Source organism: Grus americana, chromosome 10, assembly GCF_028858705.1.
Source record: "Grus americana isolate bGruAme1 chromosome 10, bGruAme1.mat, whole genome shotgun sequence".
Lineage (NCBI taxonomy): Eukaryota > Metazoa > Chordata > Aves > Gruiformes > Gruidae > Grus > Grus americana.
In genome coordinates, this window is record NC_072861.1 from 20,001,068 (window position 1) to 20,024,837 (window position 23,770).

General features: G+C 39.6%; 1 protein-coding gene across 2 annotated transcripts; it reads left to right on the top strand.

Annotated features, from left to right (window-relative positions):
- SYNM (synemin) lies at positions 1-23,770 on the top strand. Of its 2 annotated transcripts, none has more exons than XM_054836332.1 (4): positions 1-875; positions 7,008-7,132; positions 14,649-14,722; positions 16,249-23,770. In XM_054836332.1, exons 1-4 carry the CDS (start codon positions 90-92, stop codon positions 20,061-20,063), a joined length of 4,800 nt encoding a protein of 1,599 aa, XP_054692307.1. In that variant the 5' UTR covers positions 1-89; the 3' UTR covers positions 20,064-23,770. The 2 variants fall into 2 exon arrangements, with proteins under 2 accessions (XP_054692307.1, XP_054692308.1); XM_054836333.1 differs by lacking the exon at positions 1-875 and adding an exon at positions 5,965-5,991.

Below are 23,770 nucleotides of genomic sequence, written 5' to 3' on the forward strand. Positions count from 1 at the left end.
GCGGGAGCGTCGCGCAGAGTCCCGCGGCGAGGCGGTCCTTGCGCAGCTCCTGTAGGCCTGGGGCTACCGCGGCCCCGACCCCAGGCAAGATGTGGCGGCGCTGGGAAGCGGGATGGGACGAGAAGAGGGAGCTGCAGGAACTCAACTCCCGGCTGCGGGTCTTCGTGTCCCGCGTGCGGGAGCTGGAGGAGGAGAACCGCTTTCTGGCGCGGGAGCTGGCGGAGCTGCGGGAGCAGGAGCTGATCGGGCTCCGGGTGCCCGAGCAGGAGCTGGCCTGGCTGCGGATGCAGCTGGAGGAACTGAGTCGGGCGAAGCTGGAAGCGGAGCTGGAGCGGGACGGGCTGCGGCGGGAGCTGGAGCAGCTGCAGCTGCTGGGCGCCGAGGTGCTGGCGATGCGGCGCCGCCTGGAACCCGAGCTGGCCGGGCAGCGGGAGCTGCTGGAGCGGCTGCGGGGCGAGTGCTTCGCCCTGGAGGATCTGCTGCTGCAGCTGCGGGCCGAGCACGGGCACCTGGCGGACCGGCAGCGGCGGGAGGCGGTGGAGATTCGTGAGCTGCGGATGGACCTGGCCGCCTTGCCGCCCCCCTTGGCCGGGCTGAGCCTGGAGGAGCTGGAGGAGACCTACGAGATGCTGCTCAGCCAGAGCTGCCGGGAGACCCTGCTGCGCTACCAGGAGCAGATCCAGATGCTGCAGGAGCAGGAGGCGCAGCGGAGCCGGGAGAGCCTGGAGCTCCTGCGGGAGGAGAGCCGGCAGTGCCGCCAGCACCTGGAGGACCTCCACCGCCAGGGCCAGGAGCTGTGCGGGCTCCGGGAGCGGCTGGAGCAGGAGCTGCTCGCCTTGCAGGACCGCCACGGGGCCGAGGTGGAAGAGTACCAGGTGCGTGGCAGTGCCCCGCCGCCGCGTCGGGTCGGTCCCCGGTCGGTGTCTCCCCGGTCCCGGGCCTCGCTCGGCCCTCTTCGCTGGGACTCTAGCCGTACCGCTTCCTTTCCGCCGTCCGGTGCTTGTCGTTGTGCTCCTCTGAGACTCCTTCAGCCTTCCCACTCACTCTCCTCCTCAGGTCTGGCCCGTTGTGGTGTGAGCCGGATTTCCTGTGACCCTGGCACCCCGCTCCCTCAGACTAACTCACATCCCTCTGTTCCCTCTGCTGCGGGAAGTGTCTAAACCTCTCTGAAGGCTCCCGTCTGACTGCGTGGGCCACTTTGCCTCCCTGCAGTAGGATTTCCCCAGGCTGGAAGAGGAGATGGCCCAGCAAGGGCTTGTTGCTGTGAGCCCTTCTCTGGGTGGAGCAGGGAGTCCCTTTGAGACCCACTGCTCAGTTTGAGGACAGCTGGGTGCAAAGGGTGGGGGACAGTGACCCTGAGGACATCTTCCTGGTGGCAGGTGCTCCCTTCCCAACCTGCCCTGGCCAAGTACCCAAGAGCACGGAGCTGGCACGCGGGCTTGCCAGGGCTCCTACTCAGGTTGGCGTGAGCACGTGGGACATGGAGCAATCCCTGGGAGCAGATAAACCGAGTCCCTGGGTGGTGGGACACGAAGCTTCCCTTCTAGCCTGAGACTTGAGGTTGACCTGTTGTGATCAGAGAAATGACCTGAATTTTCTTCCTGCCTTACATACACCCCTTCAGCCTAGAGAAAAGTTTGTGGGCCCCAGTGTAGTTAAGAAAACTTTTAGTTGTTTAAAGGCGGGGAGACTCGTTACTGTGCTACAGGTAGTAGGCAGAGTGGGAAGTTTTTGAAATAAAACTTAAACGATGTAGGTGACTGGTATATGTTTGAGGGGGAGTGTTTGGTGGTGTTAAACAAGAGGGTTATAGCATCTGTGGCTGAGAATTTGCTTGCTGTCAGAATAATGTTTGGTATAACCATGTATAATCATCCCGTGCGTGTCAACAGATCAGCAAATGCCAGAACAGCAAAATATCAGTTCATCAAATTTAGAGTGGAGAGCGGGTATTAGATCATCCAGACCACGGATCGATTTCCTGAGGGCAACACTTCTTTTGTTCATTGATAGACCTTTTAATAACACCCTGCTGGAGCTTGGTGTTTGTCTGAGCCCCGTGTGCTGATGATCACATTGTGTCTGCCAGCCGTGGTAGGTTATGGAGATGCTGGCAGTGGGGAGAGGACTGGGACCTGTTGCTGTGCGTCTGGGTTTTGTACGTTGCTAGATTGTTTGCAAGTTGCATAGTTTGCAGATGCTGTGAACTGAGGCAGGTTAGGTATGTAAGAAGTAATCAGAAAGGCTTTTAAATAAAATTTATTTTCATTTTTGACAGGACACTTCATTCTTCCAATCGTGTATGTAAATGTTTCCAAAGCTTTACAAGGTGATGTTATATGTAAATCCCTCATTAATTAAACCTATCCATCAGTCAAAGCCAGGTGAAAATGTAAAGAGGAAAAAACCCTCATTTCTTCCATTTTTAAGGAGTATAAGTTTATACAAATGTACATAAGCCTGCTAAATATTTAAAGTTACTTTGATTTCCAAAATACATCCTCCTTGCTGTCTACATTTGTTATTAGGGATTTATAATGAAAATTTCATTGATCTTCAATCACCATTGCTCAAATTGAAAACCTTTAAATATGGTTTTATTTTAATACGAGCATTTTGTATAGCTCAAGTTTTTCCTCTAAAGCCAGTTAGAATGGGTGTGTGCAGATACCTAACACTTTCTTTCAACTCGGCAAGGTGTTTTTATATCAGTGTGTCTCTGTAACTGGTTGTAATTTTAAAGAATTTTATTCAGAAGAGCAAGTGGAGCCAAACCCATGGTAGAAGTCAGATAATCAAAATCAGTGCATGCCCTTGAAGTGTCCTGATTCAATACTCAACAATGGATTGTTATTTTGATACCAAGATAACAAACTTCTGTTTTACTCCCACGAGCATTTGGCGTGATTTGGATTTTACAGGAACAATAGCTTCAAATGTTAGTAATACAAGAAGGAAAAAACAAAAATGCTTTGATAGCCAACTTGAAAACATGGTTTATCTTTGAATATATATCTCGATAATATTTAAATTATTGTGAAAATGATATTTTAAGGTTTATAACTTCTGAATGGCTTCATGTTTAAAATGTTTGGTTTCTAATGAGAAAGGCCTTTTCCAGTGGCCAGTGTACTGTATATGAGAGAGAAAATAACTTTTGTTAACATCCAGGAAGAAAAATTACAGAATGTATAGGAGCAACTGTTCCAGGTTTTGTTCTTGTGATCAAAGCTTTTTTTCTTCCCTCATTGTTTCTTTTCTTGGTGAAGGTATGTTCAGCATGGATTTTAAACTACTCTTTAAAGAGCTTCTATTCCATGCTTATTTATTGTAAAGTGCCACATAGAAATGATAGGTATGTGCAGATTTAAGTCAAGTGATTATTGTTCATTGCAGCTGCAATGGCAATTAGATTTATTCATATTTTCCATATATCATGCAGTCGCCTTATATGTCCATCTTTGCCTCCTGCACTGTCCTTATCCTCACTAAGCTTTCAGCAATGTTAAATAGAAATATGTATTTGGAGCTATAATTTAGCTGAACCAGGCAAGCTGTAAATCATCCATTGTTTGGAAAATTTTCACTGGTCCTGGCTGCTAAAGGGATGAACTCAGTAGGGTTCCTACTTCCATAATTTTAGCTGTGTGCTGTGACAAGACTTACACAAAAACTCTCAGTGATTTTAGAAAGCCCTGTATCTTTTGGATGTGAAATGGGCCATGGCTCATCTTGCTGCTTTGAAAGGAGGCAGAAATTTTTCACTAATAATGGTGGGTTTAGCATCGGTTCCTGTGTCAGTGTTGTGAGCTCCAGAGAAGAAGAAAACACCTTGTCAAATGAACATATAATATCAATATGTCACGTGTGTGTTTTTGTGTACCACTTTCTAGCCAGCTAAGTGCAGACTGTCATTTCTTCCCCTGCTGAGCCACTGAACGAGCGGTGGGATCGGTAAATAGTACCAGATGGAAAAGGCAGGAGCCTGGAAACCTCTCTTTGTTCCCCGAGTAGGTGCAGCTTAGACAACCCAAGCAAATTCTTTTCCCCCTACTGCCCTTCTAAAATTTCCCACTGCTGCCTGGAAAGGAACATCTGAAGGGTGAGAAAATCACTTCTATGCAGTTACTCAGTTCTAGCAGGACTTCACCAGGATTTGGGGGGCAGGTGGGTTTGATGTGGTTGAGAAACAAATCTTTCCAAGGATGACCTGTGTGAAGCAAACACAGCTGCAACAATACAGGTTGCCTTCTGCAAAATGGAAGTTTGTTGGCTTGCAATTTCCCAAACTTTGCCAAAGTGGTTTATGTACTTTTTGGCAAGCTTGGAAACAGGACTTAAGACCAATTATCCTCTGCGTTATGTTTAAGCATCAGTGACTGGAAGGCTAGACAGGTGGCTGTCTGCCATCCAGTCTATAGAGTGTCTGCTCCTGCTGGAATGAATTCCTTTGGAACTATTACACAGCTGGCTGAGTTATGTAGCCCCTTATGGTAATCATTAGGACACTGTATTTAACTCAAACTTGGATCCCAAGCGATCTCCAAATCCAGTGGGTAGAATGTAGGTGGCTTTTCAAACCCAGACTGCAGAACTTGTGGGTGAGGGACTGAAATTCCTGTGTGTTAGATAGGTGTGAATATCCCCGGTCTTTCAGAGCTCCACACTGTAGTCCACTGTACAGATTCCCTGTATAGATTCTTCTGAGACTGCAGCAAGACCTGTGCATTGTGAAGCACTCTTTAACATATGCACGCACATGTATGTGTTAGCCTCTGTGTTTAATTGGGGAGGCAACAAACACCTGAATCACTTCATGGTTTGTAATCGGAGCTCTCATCACCTTTAGGGGCTGGTCCCATAGAGATCCAGTCGTCTTGTCTTTCGCTGACTCCTCTGGTTCTGGCAACACCCTGTCCATTCCTGCTTGATAGCATTTTCCTTTTAAAAGCAGGGCCTGGCCCTTTTCTTCGCTTCTCATCTTGGTATTTTCCATTGTGTCAGTTCTTGAACGGGATGGTTGCCGCAGAGCTGCTAAAGGTCAGCAGTTCTGCTTGCCGCTGTGCGTGACCGTACAGGATGTTACCTCCACTGCAGTCAGGATGAGGCTGTTGGATGGTCGATAGTGCTTTTTCAGATATGCAGATATGGTTTGTCTTCTGCCATAAAAAGAAGTTTTAAGGTACACTGAAGACTGTAGGCAAGGTTTGTCATGTCAAAGAAAACATTAGTGTAATCATTTAACAACAGCTGTAAATGAAGAAATAGATTAGCATGTGTATTATACTTGTGGGTGTATCTCTATCTTATATATGAAGATACAGGCAGCTTCCTTCATAAAGCTCTTTTTACTTAAAAAAAAACCCAAAAAACCTCTTAATGTTTGAAATGCCAGCACTTTTTATTCTTAGTTCTTAAACCTTACTTCTGCCTAGCATATCATATGGGCATTAACCAATCTGTGGAGTCCCTTGCTGTATCTTCATTTTTGTGCTATTGCTCATACTGGGCTATTTGAATACTTGCTGCACATAAATGATGTATTCTGATTTTTTTTTAAACTAGACTATCAGTGTCTTGATTTTCCAGTTTTTATTGCAAAGCATTTGTTAGGGTACAATCTAAAATAAGAATTCCTGTCTAGTGTTGTACATGTGTATGAGATCTTTCTCTGTAGAAAGTTCAGTGTCCTTGCATAGTGTAGAGTGATGTGAACAAAATAGAATCAGGCCTTTGCTGAAATTTAATTTTTGTCTTCCAGGCCCCCAGAACAAAGTGTAATCTATAGTGTTTTGGTCAGCATCAATCTGCTGGCTGAGGAGGATTGCTTTGGGTTAGTAGATTCTATCCACAGCGAGGAAACCATTAAGAACCGCACCGAACAGCTAACACTGATACTTTCAGTTCTGAGTATGTTCTGAACAAGCTCCTCTCAATTATCAGGGGAGAGCTTATTTTCTGGAAGATGGCAATTTGCCCTTCACGTGAGAGGTAACAGCAGTGATTAAAGTACTTTCTTTCTGCAATGTTCTTTCAAGAGTAGGAGAGTCAGCGTCTTGGTCTAAATCAAATCTTAATGTTCTGTTGCATAAGTCTTTGTTGCTTTTTCTGTTGTGTACAGTTATTCAGTATTTAATCTTCCATTTAGTATTTCAGCATATGTTCAAATTTACATCATTTTGGGCTTCAGTATTTTTCTGCTCTTTTCTGTTCTTCTCTCCATTTCCAAAACTTGTTAAAGAAAGGTGGGCAGTCCTTACTACTATCTGGTCAGTGCTGCTGCTCTCAAGTCACTTGTAGGTGTTGTATAAACTGCATCCCTCCCATACGCACACCTATGAAGGTACAAAGTTAGTTATCAAGATGAAAATGAGCATCTCTTGTTTATTTTCTGAGTAGCAGTTAGGACAAATCTGGGTGGACTATGAAGGAAGTGTCCAAATATTGTAGAAAACTTGGCTCAAAGGAACTGCTTGGAGGTTCATCCTTCACCTTCTAGGCACTATGAGTATCTCCAGATGCTAGAATCCAAAAACTAGTTTAGAACCACATGTCTGTGGAACTGAAAATACTGAGAAACAGGCCAGGTTCTCATGGCAAAGCAATTGCCAAAATTCCTGACGTCAAGTATGATTTAAGCATGTACATCTATGCTTTTAAAATGAGTCACATTTAAGTCACGTTTATAAAGGAGTGTATTTTCCTTGCTCTGTATACTTGATCGCTTTTGTACAGGGCATCTGAATGGGTTTTACTTAAATATTTAACTAGCTTAGTATAGCATAAAATGAAATCTTAGCATAAAACTCTGCTTCAGTAACAATATATTTCAGATTGTATATGGGGAGTTTGTAGACCTGATTTGTTCTGGTTTTTGAAGTGATGGAACATAGTCATTTATTGTTCTCTCAGTTTATTTTTTTAATTAAAAGTTTTAAGTTATTAGGCATTTAAGTGTACAGATTTTTATCTTAGTGCAAAACTAAATATCAAATATTTCTGTTTAGAGGATAATTGACGCCCTAGAAGAAGAAAAGCAGTTCCTGACCATGTCAATCACAGATTACCTGAAGGACTATCAAGAACTACTGCAGGTGAAAGCAGGCCTCATCCTCGAAATTGAAACCTACAGGTAAGAACTGCGGTCACACTCAATTGTCTAATCAGAGGAGAATTTAAATCCCTTCGTATAGATATGGGAGCCCTGTTCATTCTCTTTCCAGCATTTAAAATACAGCTAATTTTAGAGTCTCATATCAAGACTCCTTGTGCATATTGTAATTTGTTAAATAGAGTAAAAGGACCCCTCATACCAGTTTTGAGCTTGCTGTTGGCTTGTTCTGTGACACGGGTCCCCATGCCGTTCTGTGCCTGACTGTGCTGCCTGTGAAAGGAAGATAAGACCCCTTCAGAAGGCTGCTAATACATGGGCAGTTGTCTGAGATCTCTGGGAAAACTGTAAGAATAGTAAAATACCATTATTCGTTAGTAACACTGATAAGCATTACCAGTAGGTAGAGGTGACTGGAATTTGATCACTTGAGCAAAACTATCTCTGGTAGTAATTCATTCTATTCCTCTGTCTCCAGAACAACATGTTAGAGAAGCCAATATAATCCATAGGAACCCTATTAACTTTGTACAAATATAGTGATATGTAAGAAACCTTCTTAGTCCTGGTCAAGTTGCTATCAAATTGATGTGAATTGTTGATGCAATATTTGATTACAAGCTGAGGGGCCAGTATCCCTATATGGCAATCAATAAAACATGAGGTAGTGTAGTTGTCATTGATCAACATATTTAAACGATGAAATGTGCCGTATATGTTGATGAGCGTCCACCTGCAGCATCGGTGTAAGTAGCGAGTTCCCCATTCTTGTTTCAGTTGTAGAATAGTGGGAAGATAACAGAGAAGTCTGATTAAATCCTGTCTTTCTCTGTCCTTGGTTTGTTATGGAAACATGTTTGGATCAAGTATGAGATATCAGCAAACAACATCTCTGCTAATGAATCTTCACACTATATATCTCTCTAATCACTTAGTAGCTGTGAGGTTGAAAAGCCAGAGTAATTCTCTTGTCTGGAGAATTGTGATGTATCAGTTGGCACGTGGCATAAAAGCGATTCAGAAGGGGGAAAAAAAACCCCAAACCTATGAGCTGCAGGTGGATACTATTTTATTGTAAAGATTGTACTTTTTTTGTACAACTAGCACAATATTTTCAATATTCTCAATATCATTCTCAATTTCATTGAGATACTGATCTTCAAATACAGAGGAGTGCATTTCTTATTGAGCAAAGTAATAATTTGCAAAAATTTAATGTCAGCCTACTCTTGTATTCTCTTTAGGGAGTACGCCTCAGTCATTAGCTTGTCTACTTTGTGTGCATTATTTATGTTCAACCTGTGTAAACAGACAGTGGTATTATCAGTTATACATGATAGATGCTTCTGTGTCCTAAAGTGTTAACGCTGTGTCCTAAGTGTGTAACGTTGCTATGAACCAATAACCATCTAAGTCTGGATAAAGATGGCACCAGATGAATTATGAGTGAAATGTGTAGACTAAAGCAATCCACTGATAAATATGAAATTTAATTGTAGTTGCATAACCAAAAATACGAGAAGCTTGAAAGAGTAACTTCTGAGTAGTTAGATAACAGACTACTTCGCAAAAGATGTCTGTAGTCCATCAAAGAGCAAAAATGGTCTGTTCAGGACGCCTCAAGTGTTTTGTGCGATGGAGTAGAGACCAGGGCTGGCTTCTGGATGAAATGAAATCACAAGGAGTATGTGGGACAAGTAATTGGCAGTCAGTTGGTGACCAACAGTACCTGCATGTTTGTTGGTGGAGTGGGATCCCTGTGATCCTTGGAAAGGCAGTAACGTCTGGAGCATTACTAGTGGAAGAGAAACTGTGGAAACAGCAGCCAATTGTGATCCTTATCTGTGTGTGTTAATTCTTTTAGCTTTGTTAAAACATATGATTCTTCTAAATTTAATCCTAGCTCTGATGTTGACTTTTACTGCTGTCACTTAAACTTTCTCCCTTGGTTTATTCATCTGCAAAATGGGATTAGCTCTTTCACAGTAACAAAAGTTTCAGAATTACTTTGATAATTAGTATTCATCCAGAAGTAGGAAAAATAATGGTCAGATATTTAGTTATTTGTACATGCTCTTAGTTAATAAGTGAACCATCAGTGCTTCTGCTCTGTAAAACCTCGTAAGCTTGTTACATTCTGGAACTCCTCCAGAGGTCATCTTACTGCTTATCTACGCATTATTGGTTTGTCTAAGGATTCCCTGCCTTCCTTAATGGGAGGAGAACAAACAAGTCAGCATCACCTACAGCACGTGTTTGTTGTCCAGTTAAGAAGCTCCTTAACCTGTAGGGTTTTTTCATCTGATTGTAGTGAATGCAACTTGTATGACCAATTGCCTTGGCAAGGCAGACTTCAGTGGACAAATGGACATCTACCTACTGAAAAAGCTCTACAGATGAAACCAGAGAAATGGGCCTTGCTACAGATAAGAAAACAGGCTATCTAATGCCTGAAAACAAAATTCTTTTAAAACATCAGAAACTAAAAAGAGATTGATTTGGTTTTTTACATTTATGCAGTTTTACCTATTCCTCTTCTTATTCTCCCTTCACTTAAGAAAATAATGCCTTCCCTACTGTATGCCTGTATCAACACTGCTGTGGGAGGGAATCAGTATGGATCCAGTTAGTAAGCTGTTCAGTAAGAGAATTCTGGACTGCTCATCTATGTACTTTTTCAAATCCTGTCCCACTCCCAGGACTCTTTATCTGTGATAATCAGGGCATGAGAAGCAGCTTCAGTTTGTTTTCACGAAGGATGCTGGCATATACCCTTGCTTATGCATATTGGAAACAAAAAGCACCTATTCACGCTTAGTTCTACATCCTGAACTTTCCATTGAGAAGTTTCCAAGGAGGGCCTTGGCACCTCCTCTCCTCCTGGCATTATAGGTCAAGGGTGTGCTATCTGGTCTACTTCTTGGAGCTTTCTTTGTACCTCCCACCCTGTATTTTATTTTCTCTTTGTTTTACAACTCCTACAGGCCCTGTTTTAAAGCCAGTTCTTTCCGTTAGTCAACATTGCTCCTGGACTGGCAAGAAGGATCATTGTTGCAAGCAACACCCTTCCCCAAGGACCAAGGGTACTTCCTCTCTGATTCTGCTCAGCCTTCCTGCTCTGGGAGCTGAGGCTCACTCAGGAAATTAAATGTCTTATGTGGCCTTTATGAAGTTACATCTCATGGGGAATCTTCATTCCCAATCCTTTTTCACCAGTGTTGAAGTAAAAATTATCCAGTGTCTTGCAGTTTTCTTCTGTGTTCTTGGGACCCTGCAAACCCACAACTACTTAAACTATGCTTAAGTTTTATTTCCAGAGAGAAGTGGTGAATTATTCACTGTGTAACACTTTAAAAGGAGATAGAAAATCTGCCTAGGATGAGAATTACTATCAAGCCTTTCTCCTCAGCTATCAGAAGCTGCTTCTCTTCAAATAGCAGAGGCTGCCCAGAGCCTCTGCCATAGGTTAAGTAGTTTTTCTGCCCTTTCTCTCATATGTTGTTGTTGTTGAAGGGTAAAATATTTTACTTGGAAATCCTAGTGTCATGCAAATGTTCTGTTCTAGGTCAAGAAATCATCACCAGCATTAAAGCCTCCTCAGCTACTCACCACAGCTTTTCCAGTCAGTGTCATTATTTCCTGTTTACAATTTGTACCACCCAATATGTCCTATTCCTGTATTTGTTTTATTTTGAGAAAATTTTGGGTTTTCTACACCCAGGGAATTTAACATGCAGTCAGTTACCTGCTGTTCTTCACACAGTCCTTGTCCTCCCATCCTGTGATTGGAAAAAAGATGTGGAGTGGCCTTTACCCCTAAAAATGCTTCCTCCGTGCCACTTCCTGTAGAGGTTTTTTTTAATAACTCCTTCCCAAATACCTAGGATAGAGAGGATGAATTTTTACAGCCTGCTGGCTAACTGCCCACATCTGAGATTTTGGGTTTCTGTAGTTGAAACAAAGTCATTGCTGTTGTGAATAACCATGACAATATTTGCACTGCATCCTTTTTGTTTTGGTAACTTCTCTCTCCACACCCCAACCAGTTTCTCATCCACCTGCTTTCATGAAGTAGTTATTTCTGTTGTCATCCAGCACACAGCAGGGCTTCAGGCTGACTAGCATGTCGCTGCTACTTTTAGATAAATGACATTAATAATGAGATGAGTTAAAGGTGCAGTTGGAATATTTTCTGGCAACACTTGAACTAGGTATTATCACAATGTGTGTATATGTCACTTAGGATCTGATTTGCAGGAAGCAGATGACATGGGTTTTGGGTTTTTGGTTTTTGTTTTTTTTCTTTTTAGAAGAGTACTGCTTGGAGGGATGGGTTTTGTTATTACCGTGACTACTTAAGAGTTCATACAGTTGAGATTAACACCCTGTTCTTCAGGCAGTTTAAGTTTAAAAGCAGTCCTCGCCATGTAGAGGTTACAGTTTAAATGATTACTATTAGGAAAGGATGCAAAGGAACTGAGAAGCAAAATGATTTGCATAAACTGAAGCTATGGTCAAGCTGAGGAACATAACCTGAGTTTGCTGGCTTCCAAGCCAGTGCTCAGTACATTACACTACAGTTTCTCATGCTAGTTTATTAAGCCAAAGTCAGTTTAACATTGTCCTGTTTATCTGATAAGCTTGAGGAAATACATATTACAAACTGTGTCCAGTAAAACACTGATTCACTGTCCAGTTTTTGTCGAGGTTTCATGAAGCTTTGCCTATCATTTTAAAATAAAACATATTTTCAGTAGTAATGTTTCTGATCCAGCTTTTCTGTGTGCTGTTGCCCTTTGCCATATACAGTTACCTCTTGGAACTTATTTTTAGTGACTTCATACGTTGCTGCAGCAACTGAACAACTGTTGTTTTAACAGCAGCCAGAAATCCTTAGTCAAACTACCCACATTCCTAGTTTCCTTCGTCATGGTTAACGCTTTCATCGCCAGCACCTTGATATGTTTCTGCAACGTCACCATCAGCTTCTCTAGTGCGTGTCTATCAGAGCAATTTGTTTGGCTTCATCACATCAGATGTTTGGTCTTGGGAACATTCTCAATGTATTGAAGTGATCTAATTCCTGTAAAGCCTCTCTCAACATGGAGGAAGATAAACTGCTTTTACTTTGGTTTTACCTACTAAAGGTTATCCTAGGGTTGAATTTGACTACAGAAGAGAAGTAAATGTGTCCATCTGAGCCTGTTTTAAGGGGGACAGTGACCTGTAAATGCGTTAGGTAATTCTAACCTGGCTTTTCTTATGAATCTAGGCAAATCCATGGTTGCAAAGAAAACATTACTAATAATATTTTGCTGATATAGCATTGTCTACTGAATCTAGAGGCAGTCAGAAACCAAAAGAAGCATAAAGTGTCCAAAGTCATCAGTCGTGAATTATGAAATCTACAGATGACATTTAAAATGCCTACTTTGTTAATTTTGACAGAAATGCCCAGCAAATGTGTTTATACCACAATCCTAAACTGCTTTCTACTACCCCCTAGGGAGTCTGAAGCCTTGGCTATCATAATCCTCCAGCTTTACTCTTGACAACTTTCATGTTGCAGCTGTATGTTATCAGTGCAAAACATGTGGCATTTCCAAAACCAGAAATGATGAAACAGTTATCTCACTACTAGAAGTGAATATAAAAACACCAAAGTTACCATACTGATTATAGCATTCCGTTGCATATTGAAAGAACCTGCCATAGAATTTTTAGGCTGTTGCAACAGAATGCTGCAGTTCAGCACTTTTTTGGGGGATTAACATAGCTTGTGGCCCTGCAAAAGTGGAAAAGGGACAAATGGGGTTTTTTTCCTTCTTCCTTTAAAAAAAAAAAAAAAAAAGGCCGGACATATTTTATGTCCGACAGTACGAGCACATAGACAGCAGGAGAGAAGGAAAGCACACAGAATTTCCAGAAAATTTATCAGGAATTCTGAGATCCAGTCCTACTGGATAACAGTCTTTAAAACTTCTAGGACTGAACAAAGTCACCCTGATATCTACTTTTTGTATTTGGTATATGGAAGAAGCCAACAATTTTATTGGGTTTTTTTTTGGGGGGGGTGGTGGTGTTGGTTTTTGGGTGGGGTTTTTTTTGAGCAATTTTGTAATTCTAGAGAATGCACTTAGTCTTTTTTTCTTCTGAGAAGACAGAAGTTTGATGTGTGCCTGTTTGAATATTCTTAATGCAGAGCAATTACTCCTGAAAATGTTTTGCCTTTCAGTTGTGCTAATCTCTGTGGGAAATGTACCTCTGGAGTACTTTCCACCACTGTAGAAAGGAGAAAATGTAGGGTAGTAACCTTATGCAGGAATAGAACAAGCCTGTGGCTGCTCTCAGATGGGTTTTGAGGGAGTGTGGTCCTTGTACGTGCATGCTGTATAGGGAACAAAGTTTGGCATAAAGGAAGGATAGCCAGTGTTCTCAAGTAATCAGCTGGGTATAATGTCACCAGCGTATAAGACACGTTAGCACACCAAGAATAGGTAGTAGACAAAATTGTGAAGCAGATTGTCAACAGTTGTTGTCTGCTTCTGCTATTTGCTTGTAGTAATATAATTTCCATAAAGTAAACAAATTGGTGTCCTGTCCATTTCTGATCAATTGCTGCAGAGGTGATGTCTTGGTTGGTCAACAAGAGGAAGCCTTGACCACAACAATCCTGTGGAAGTGGTGGTTTCCTGGAACTATGGAAGCTATTAGAGAGTCACTGCAAAAAAAGAATGAATGGAAGGCAGAGGAACAGAGGGGACAGACAGAGATGTCTTTAAAGAAACCAAGCACTTTATGTCACAAAGAATTTTCCTAGTTCTTTGTTGTAAAATATGTTGTGTCGATTTCAGATTGAGTAGGAACTACGAATAGTTACTTTAATACTGCAAGTTGTTTTGTCCAGCACTGGCCAGTGTTTGACAGTAGAAGTAATACTTTCTTTCAATTTTCATTTGAAAAGGATAGAACTTACAAATCCTGGGTGTAACAGTTCCCTCATATATCACACTGCAACAACACCTTTAGTACTATATTACCAGCAGGAAAGCTGCAAATATGTTTTTCGGTTTTGCCTTTTCTTTATAAAACATCTCCATGTGTTTCTCTCAGAAAGCTTTACTGAATGTCTGTTAAGTTTTGTTTGGTTTTGTTTTCTCCTAGCTTATAAGATTATCATTCTGGAAAAACTTGCTAGCTTGTATGATTCCATAGTGGAAATCAGTGGATATTGTCCATGTCAGGAAGCAGTATATTGACTAATGGGGAAGATTTGATCTAAAACTGTACTGTGTTTGCTACTGTTACCTACTGTAAGATTATTGCATTGTTCTCAAGAACTGGACTCTGCAAATTGAAACTCTGGAAAATGCTAAGGATTTCTCATTCCCAGGAATAAAAATACGTGGTGTGAAAAACACTCAGGATCTGACCCAACTGTGGGATAATCATTTCAGTTTTTAAGACGTATAAATGTTAAATATTATGATTATTCTTCCCAATATTTTAATGGAGTGTCTTTTAATGTGTTTTGCAGAGCTTTGTTAGAAGGGGAGAGCAACCAGTGGATTATTACATGGAGAGATCAGCATACAGGGAAATTGCCTCAAGGTAAAAAATGAATCTTAAAAAATGAATGTTGAATGAAATTAAATATAACTGGAAACTGTTGTGTTATAGTATTCCTGAAGCATACTTTTTACCAGTGTATTGCAAAGTGAATATTGAATTGGTTTTGAGTGTTAATATTTTAAATCAATATAGTGATATTTTATATGAGATAATTTATAAAATCATGACTCAAGTGGAGAAGGTAAGTAGGGAGTGATGTTTCATAGCTCTAATAGTGCAACAACTTTTGGAAGCCCATAGCTCTTAAGAGAGTTTTGAAGTATAAAGGAAGAGGTATTTAACAAAACATGTAGTTGAAACCATGGAATTCATCATCATGAGGCATTGTGAGTGTTTAAAAAGTTTACGTGGGTTTAAAGAGAAATTTTAGCAGAGTAATGAAAGAAAAATCAAAGACTTACTAAACATAAAGATACCATTTCTATCTTAGGAGCTGCAAATCTCTGGAGGCTGTGAGAGTATACCAGGGAAGTATCACTATTTACTTGCCCTGTTCTTATACTCTTCCCTACATATCTACTGTTGGTCACTGTAAACAGGACACTAGATAAGATGGACCTTCGATTTAACTGCCATGGCCATTGTTATTAATAACAGAATTAGTCTCAATAACACTCCTGAGTTTAACAATGTGTGGTCTTAAAATCGCCAGGCTATCATAGAGAGTCGTCCTAGAAGAGATTTGAAGGCTGTGTCCGTAGCAGTAATTTAAACAGACTAGGGCCTAGGCTGAAACGCTCACAAAGAATTGCCTGTGCTGTTAAATAGTTAGCACTGTCCCTGACATAGTTTTGATCTGGTCTAGCCAGTACTTTTGCAGACAATGCTCAGGCATTGAATATCAGTGGTTACCACAGCCCAGGAAGCACTACCAAAAGTCAGAGGAGATGTGACTTGCTTTTTAGGAGTAGGAGATTTGAGTTGTGCAGTGCTGGTTGGTCTTTGAGCCAGATGATGATTCCTAGTCCATTTTATTAAATTGTATAGATATAGCCTAAAAGGTTCTTTATTTTCTCCCTAGTTGTATCTTATGGCTATGGAGGGTTGTTTTTGTGTTTTCAGTTTCCAGTATGTGGTGGCAGGTACGCCGTTAATTCTCAGTAGGAACTGAGAAACTTCAGGCCACTTTGACTAATGAAGTAAAAAACGAAGCCTAGGATATTAGCATACATTATTTAACAAGAAATTGTAAATGTAAATGAACGTTAATATAAATATGAAAGGTGTAATTCTTAAGTAAATGCCATAATACCCAGTAGCTCAAAAATTAGCAAGATCTTGCAACTTAGTAAAAAGCTTTGCTTTCAGTTTTAATATAATTTTTGCATAGACTTAATTATCATGCAAAACCTACAGGAATGCCTTTACAAAGCTGCACTGAAAATGAAGCCATTATTTCTTTCAAAAATTTAGTATAAAATTTCTTAGTTCATGCCCTCTATTTTGTATTATTTTAAAATACAAGCCATTATTTTAATGTTTTGTCACCTATGCTCTTTTTGCAGATATTATAAACACTTCATATAACTACACTGATATTTACTCTACTTATGAAGAAAGAAATAGAAATAAAGCTTCACCAGCTAGCAGGATCACTGATACAAGACATAGAATGCCAGTGACAAATACTAGCAGTTCTGCACGTTATTCAGCTCAATCAACACAGGCTGGATCACAGACAACAGCTAGTGGAAGAGCTTTTGGAAGAGATGTACTTGGTTCAATATATCGTCCTTCAACAACTGTTACAAAGGATGAAAGGATTGTAACAGACCACAAAGAATTAAGAACATTTACTCCAGCCTACAGTAGGTGGAAAAATACCGAAATGCAGCAAAAGACAATCCCAGAAAGAAAGAAAACAGAAGTTACAACTTCATCAACAGTATCTTTTTCAAAAGAATCAGCACATGCTGAAAGTTCAGACAAGGACCACAAAGCTGACACAAAGCCTTCTGAAAATATAAGAACAAAACCAAGCTTCACTAGATTTCCGGCTTATGAGCTGAATACCAATTTTAAACCATCTAAATATGAAGAATCCATAATTGAAACACAGACCACACTAAAAGAAAAAAGAGGAGGCAGCAAACCAACTGAAGAGAAAAAATCTCTGCTGAAAGAAAAAGATAAGCTAGAGAAACAAACAAAGGAGGAAAAAAAGAAAACAGATGAGAAACCTTTTATAGAAGAAAGAAGTGTTGATTTTGGAAGGAAGACCGAGCAGAAAAAATATATCCGGGAGGAAGTCATTAATCAGAAGTTAACAGGGAGTGATATTTCTAATGCAAGAACTTTGAAAAGTGAATCAACCAAAAAAGATACAAATGCGACCTTGGAATCAAGAAGCAAAGAAGTCATTGAGATACCTATCAGTCTTGAAATGCCTGCTCCTGACAAACAGTCTCAGAATAATAAAGAAATAAGGTTACAAGGTTTTAAAACTTCCATAGGAAGAGAAACAGATGACCATGTGACTAAGCCTGCTGAAATTCACAAAGTGAGTATTTCAGAAGTAGAATCCGATCTCAAAGATGAAGAGAGAACTACTGATAGAAGCCATAAAATGGGAACTCTGTCAACTGAAAATATAGCAGAGAATATTGTTGCTGACATTCTTAAAAGTTTTACACAGTCTTCTAGTTCACAAGTATCAACAGACACGAAAGTGACCTATTTTAATAAGAAAGAACAACCAGATGATGGGAAAATAAAGACTGAGATCACAGTACAATCTCAAGTTCAAGAAAAATTAGATATTTCTGATGAAGCTGACCTAGGAGGTCTGTCAAACCAGGATGTTAAAAAAGTGGTTCGAGAGAGTGTTGAGGGAACTCCTTCCAAAGGGGAGATAGAAGATATAGTACATCATGGCCTGAAAGGAAACGAGGGCAGAAAGAACATGTCTGTTAACGTTGAGATTGTAGAGGAGCCACTAGATTATGCCACTGATGAAAGGACTGACTTTTCAACACCTTTTGAAGTAGAGGAAGTTGAAGATACGTTCCCTGAGAGAGAGAGGCATTACGGGGATGAGGAGGAACAAAACATAACGTTCACATATGAAGATGTTAAAAAGAAGAAACAACGCCATGAGAGTTTCACTCATGTGGAAGAAGTAACTGAGGAAGATGACTCACCTATTGAACAAAAATATTTTGTATCTGTTCCGGATGATCATCCTATTATTAATGAAAAAGACGATGACTCAGTATATGGGCAAATTCATATAGAAGAAGAATCAACTATTAAATATTCTTGGCAAGATGAATTTTTGCAAGGCACACAAAGGAAGAGAGATGAAGGTGTAAGCTCTCCAGAAGAAACATATCAAGTGGTAGGGGAGGAAACAAGTGCCCATATTTTAAAAGAGCATCCTAAAACTGAAACATCCCATGTTGAATCCGTTGTTATTGAAAAAGAAATTAAAATTCCCCATGAATTTCAGACTTCAATAAAAGGGCTTTTATCAAAGGAAACGAAGGACCCTAAACATCAATTGAAGGAAGCTTTGGAGCAGTTGGAGGGCAGTCTTCCAGAAAGCGTGAAAGAGGAGCTGTCTGCATTAACAAAAGAAAATCAAGCTGACTCTAGTAGCTTAGAATTTGATATCAAAAAAGTTGATCAAAAGGAGGAGGGTGGCTTGGTGACAATTGTTGCTGAAGTCAATCTGTCACAGACTCTTAATACTGATGAATTTGATGTAGCTCAGCTTGGTGAAGTAATTGCAAGTGAGAAGGAGAAGGCAATGTTGCACTCCCTGAAAAAAGAGAGCTCGGAGAGAGTTGTTGATGGTAGAAGCAATATAGTAGATGTTTCTTCCCGCAGTGATCAATACACACCTTTGGCTGATCAAGAAATCTATAACTCCTCCACAATAAGGAGGAGTGGTGGCACAGGGTATCATACCACTGAAAAAGTTATTTATGACGGTTCGGGTTTGGAAACTGCAGATTTTGGAAAAGTCTCTCTCTCACCACAATCAACTGATGAGACAAAATCCATAAGGCATATTAAGGTTGGTCCAGCAGAAGTTCAGAGATTTGAGCAAATCGTATATGAAGGGCCTGGTTCCGAAACGCTGGAGCTCAGTGCTACAGAAGATCTTGTTCAGACAGAAGGATCGTCAGAGTTCAGCCGATCTGTGAAGCATTTTAAACTGGGTCCTAAAGAAATCCAAACCACAGAAGAAGTAATTTATACAGGCCCTATTACTACAACTGTCGAAGAGATTGATTCTGGAAATCTTTCCCAGAAGTTTTCAACAGACTTCAGCAGGTCCACAAGACATGTCACAGTAGGATCAAGGCAAGTAACTGAAGAAGTCTCTTTTGAAGGGCCTGTTTCAGACTCTCTGGAGCTCAATAGTTCAGGTAACCTGTCTCAGACAGAAGGGTCCGTGGATGTCAGCAGATCAGTAAGGCACTTTAGATTAGGTCCAAAAGAGATTCATACTGAGCAAGTTATCTTCGAAGGACCAATCTCCGGTAAAGTGGAGGTCAGTGACACTAAAGACTTCTCACAGACAGAAAGTTCAGTCAGACACATTCAGTTAGGTCCCCAAGAGTTTATGACAGCTGAAAAAATCATCTATCATGGCCCTGTCTCTGAGCACACAGAAATCAGTGAACTGGAAGACCAGACTCTTTCAGAAGGCTCAATAAAGCATGTTAGACGAGGTCAAGTGGGAGTTAAAACCACTGAACAAATTATATATCAGGGCTCCCTTTCTGAAACTCCAGACCTCATTAACGAAGAAGGACATCTTTCAGAGAATGAAGGAAGCTCAGCTATCAATAGATCTTTCAGGCACATTAAAATAAGTCCTGGAGAAACTCATGCTGAGCAAATAATCTTTACAAGACCTATTTCTGAAACCCTGGAAGATCTTTCACAAACAGAAGAGTCAGCTGAGAGCAGTAGGTCTGTAAAGCATATTAAAGTAGGATCCAAGGAAACATCTTTTACTTTTCAAATGGATGTTTCCAATATGGGTGGAATATCTACAGTAAAAAGTGGAGAACAGCAAGCAACAATGCTCATATCCAATAAGCAAGACCCTTCTGTTAGTCAGTCACAGATTGTAGTTGAAAGTGACCAGATTGTAGAAAACGAAAATAAAAGAGGAGGCTATGTTCTCTCCAGTTTTTCTCAAGATCATGGTGAAAAGGTAGTGGAAAAGTCATTTTTTGATAAAACAGTACAGTTGCAAAGAATGGTAGACCAAAGGTCAGTTATTTCTGATGAAAAGAAAGTCGCTCTTCTCTATCTGGACCATGAGGAGGAAGATGATGATGATAATGATGGACAGTGGTTCTGAAAGGACTCTTTAATGAAGTCTACTTAGGAATTTGTTTATCAAATTTTTGATTATCCTTTTTTTTTTAAGAAAAGAAAAAAAGGGATGGGAAAACACACTATTTAGATTATTAACAGTGGACTGAGAAGTACTGAATCTAAGCCTCTACCTATTCAGCACACTTCTTTATTGAAAATTTTTTATGGGGGGAGAAATCATGCTATTAATATGTTTTTCCTCAGAGACGTGTATAATAATTTCAGCTTTTTCCACCCACAGAGACAGGAATTTGCTACTGGGGAATTCAAAGGATTGTATTTTTTTGTTTGTTTTATGGCAGGTCAATGAGTAAGTGTGTGCTTGAATAGGACTTCACTATTATTTTTTTAAAAATACTGTATTGTACTTGGTTACTAAAATATTCAGCAACTCTATGTAAATCTCAAGCTACTAAACACAAATATAACAGAATATAATACTAATGAGAGTGGTAGGTAGCGGATTTTCAGTTCCATTTCTATGTACTTATATGCAATACCTAATGAAAACATTTTAAGATACAGTTGTTATATCTATAAAAAATACAATTCTTGTAGGATCAAACTAAGCATAGCAAGAATTGACAAAAATTATATTATTTGTATAGCTAGAATGCAGTGCAAAAAAAAAGTAACACTGAATCAAGAATTTCTTGCAGTATTTATAATGAGAAATAGTGATTTTTATGGTTGGACAGTAGTACATTTAATATCTTTAAAAAGAAAACAAATTTAAAAAATAGGCTGGATATTATTTCCACTGAAGTAAGAAGAACTCTTTACAGTTTCAGTGGCTACGTCCATTAATAACATCAACTTATTTTGAAGTATATGGGTTACCTTGATACTAGGTATTGCTGAAGGTAAGTGTGAAGTGTCAAACATTATTACATAATGCCTAATTTCTTAACACAGTGAAATTAGCTAATATGTGTTCTATTCTGAAGAAAACTTGTACAAATGGCATAGATGACACAATCATTGTGTGTCAAGTCATTTCCAGATAAACCTTTCTTTTGTTTACAAATGAGAAGATGCCCTTTTTAATTACTAGCCCGGCAAACCCAACCTGAGATTTGAATTTTCCTTTTTTTTTTTTTTTCCCCTGGTTGTAACATTTGCCTCAGGCCAAAGTAGATTTCTACTTAAATCATTTGAAAATAAGCTGATTCCACTTGGATTGCACATTGGTTAAATGAACGACATAATTTAACTTTACAATCATAATTCAGTGACTTCAAAGTCCAGATCAGAAGCCAGCACCATTAGTTAGTACTAGACTGTACTAAAGTGTGCGGTGCTGGCAGAAGCAAAAATAGCAGCCAAAATATTTTTGTCACTGGGGTAAGAAGATACCATACTGGACACATATGAGAAATAAGATGCACAAATGAGAAGCTGCTATTTTTACATGCGCGCACACACACGCGTGCACATTCACTCGCTTGCTCTCTCGCACCTCTGCAGAGTAGAAACACACCTGTATCCGGATGGCTATGTTGTGCCAGTCCGATGGTCTCAAGAATTTTTCTCCTGTGGTTATGTAAGCATAGTTTTGTGTATGCTAATCCAGATTAGAATCCAGTTAAATTATCTTAGTCTGGCGTGGCTAGTCACTTTTCAGATTCCTTAGTATTAACAGAAGCTAGATTATTCAAAACTGACTGCTACTTTATAATATTGAATGTAAATGCAAAGCTAAAGAGAAGCTCCATGCTGACTGACCTATCGTGCTGTTTCAGATATGGGACAGTTAAATTGTTGTGTGCCTTAGTTACTAAGTTTGAAACTGTACAGAGCTATTAATGTTCCAGATATTAACTCATGAGGTTTGTCTGCACTGCAAAAGTTCCTGTACCTTTTCCTCATTTTGTATAAGTGTGAGTACCAGTGTAGATCAGGAGTTGATATTTTTCAATCATGTACTATGAAATCGTTTGTTGAAATTAGAAGTGTAACCAACAGCTGGAAAATGAATAGGAAACTAAGTTGTGTGGAAGCACTAAAGGCATGTATGCTAAGCTTATTTATACTACTCACTGTGTAATGGATAATAATATTTTTTCAAAATTATTCATATGTGCTCAAAAAAGATCTTGTGCTTCCATTTATAAATAGGGTGTTACTGATTGTAATATTTCTACTGTCCTATACTTTTGTTTCTTTTGCTGACCCTATGATTTTAAAGATTGTAACATCTCTGTGCTTATTTTAATATTCATGTATAAGCCAGAATTTTCCAGCTAGATGCCTAACTGCAAGCAATCAGATTCTAATAATTGCATAAAGGAAGAAGTCAGGTTTGTAATAAGCAACAGAGTCAAAAAGAAAAAAGAATCAGTGTTAGTTTTCTCAGATTTTTATTCTAAGCTGAAACTTAAACATTCTCTATAAAACAGATATAAGAATATATGCAGAAAATTTATTTTGTAACCAACAAAAAGCTATTTACAAGGTAAAACCCCTTTATTGATACCTTGTGGAATCTTTGACAGACATGCTCCTTAGGAACAACTATATCAACACTCTGTTATGTTTATCTTCACCTGCTCAGAGGATTATAATGTCAGATGAAGGAATAAACCAGTGAGGAACAAGTGAATCATAAAGTGTAGATGGCCCTAGCATTGAAGGAGGGGGAAAAAAAAAATAAAAATCAATATTGTTTCCACTGAGGCAACAACAGCTCTTTAAAAATTCCTTTACACATCACCGTCAGATGTAGTAGGTTATACCAAGATCTATTTCTATTTTGATTGTCTGGAGAGAAATATTTGTTCTGTGCCTTTTCTTTAGTTATGTTTAACATCCAGATTTTAGTCAACTGTTGGAAAGTTAGTTTATTGTAGGGAACTGGAAATGTGCACTAGCATAATGTTTAAAGATATGCACAGTTCCTTTGCATGAGTACTTTCAGGCTGTGAAAACAAAGACATCTCATGTAAGAAGGGTTTAAGTTTTAAAAATGTTGGTATAAGCAGCCCATTTTCCATTTGGTTCTCATTAACCTGAGACATTTTGATGTAATGATAGCTTTTGGATAATACTACCTTCAGGCAACAAAATGTAGTTAGGTGGACAGTTGCATCCTGCAGGCCTAATGGTTGCATTTGCAGAATCAGGGCCATAGGTACATGCATTACTAGTAAAAGCAAATACAACCTACTGTCTGATGTACTAACTCACCCTGTATGATCACTTTCTGCATAAGTATTATAACCTGTGGCTGAAAGGATTGGTGATATAACCTCAGTCAGCATGCACTTCTGAAGCTTACTCATATAAGTTATGCTTTTCATTAAATACAAATAAGAACTTTACTGCTGAGTTTGGATTAAACAAAATGCTTTTAAAATATTAACTTGGGGGCTTAAAACTATGTATTTATATGCTGATATAGATCAGAAGTGAGGCACTGTTTTCCAAATGTGTAAACCACTGGTCTAGAAAGCAAATATAGAATATAAAGAAAGATGTGTGAGACACCTAGAACTCTGTATTGACTGATGTTTGTGAATAGCAGGTGTTTAAAAAGACGGTAAGAATGTTGAAACTGGGTTTGTTGATGTCAGCTGTGTGAAACTTTGCAGGCAGCTTGTGTTTTGGTCATTTGCAATGAAACTGCATTTTTGTGGTGGTATAAGCTTTGTGATTTTACACTTTTTCACTCTTGAGTATTAAACAATCAAA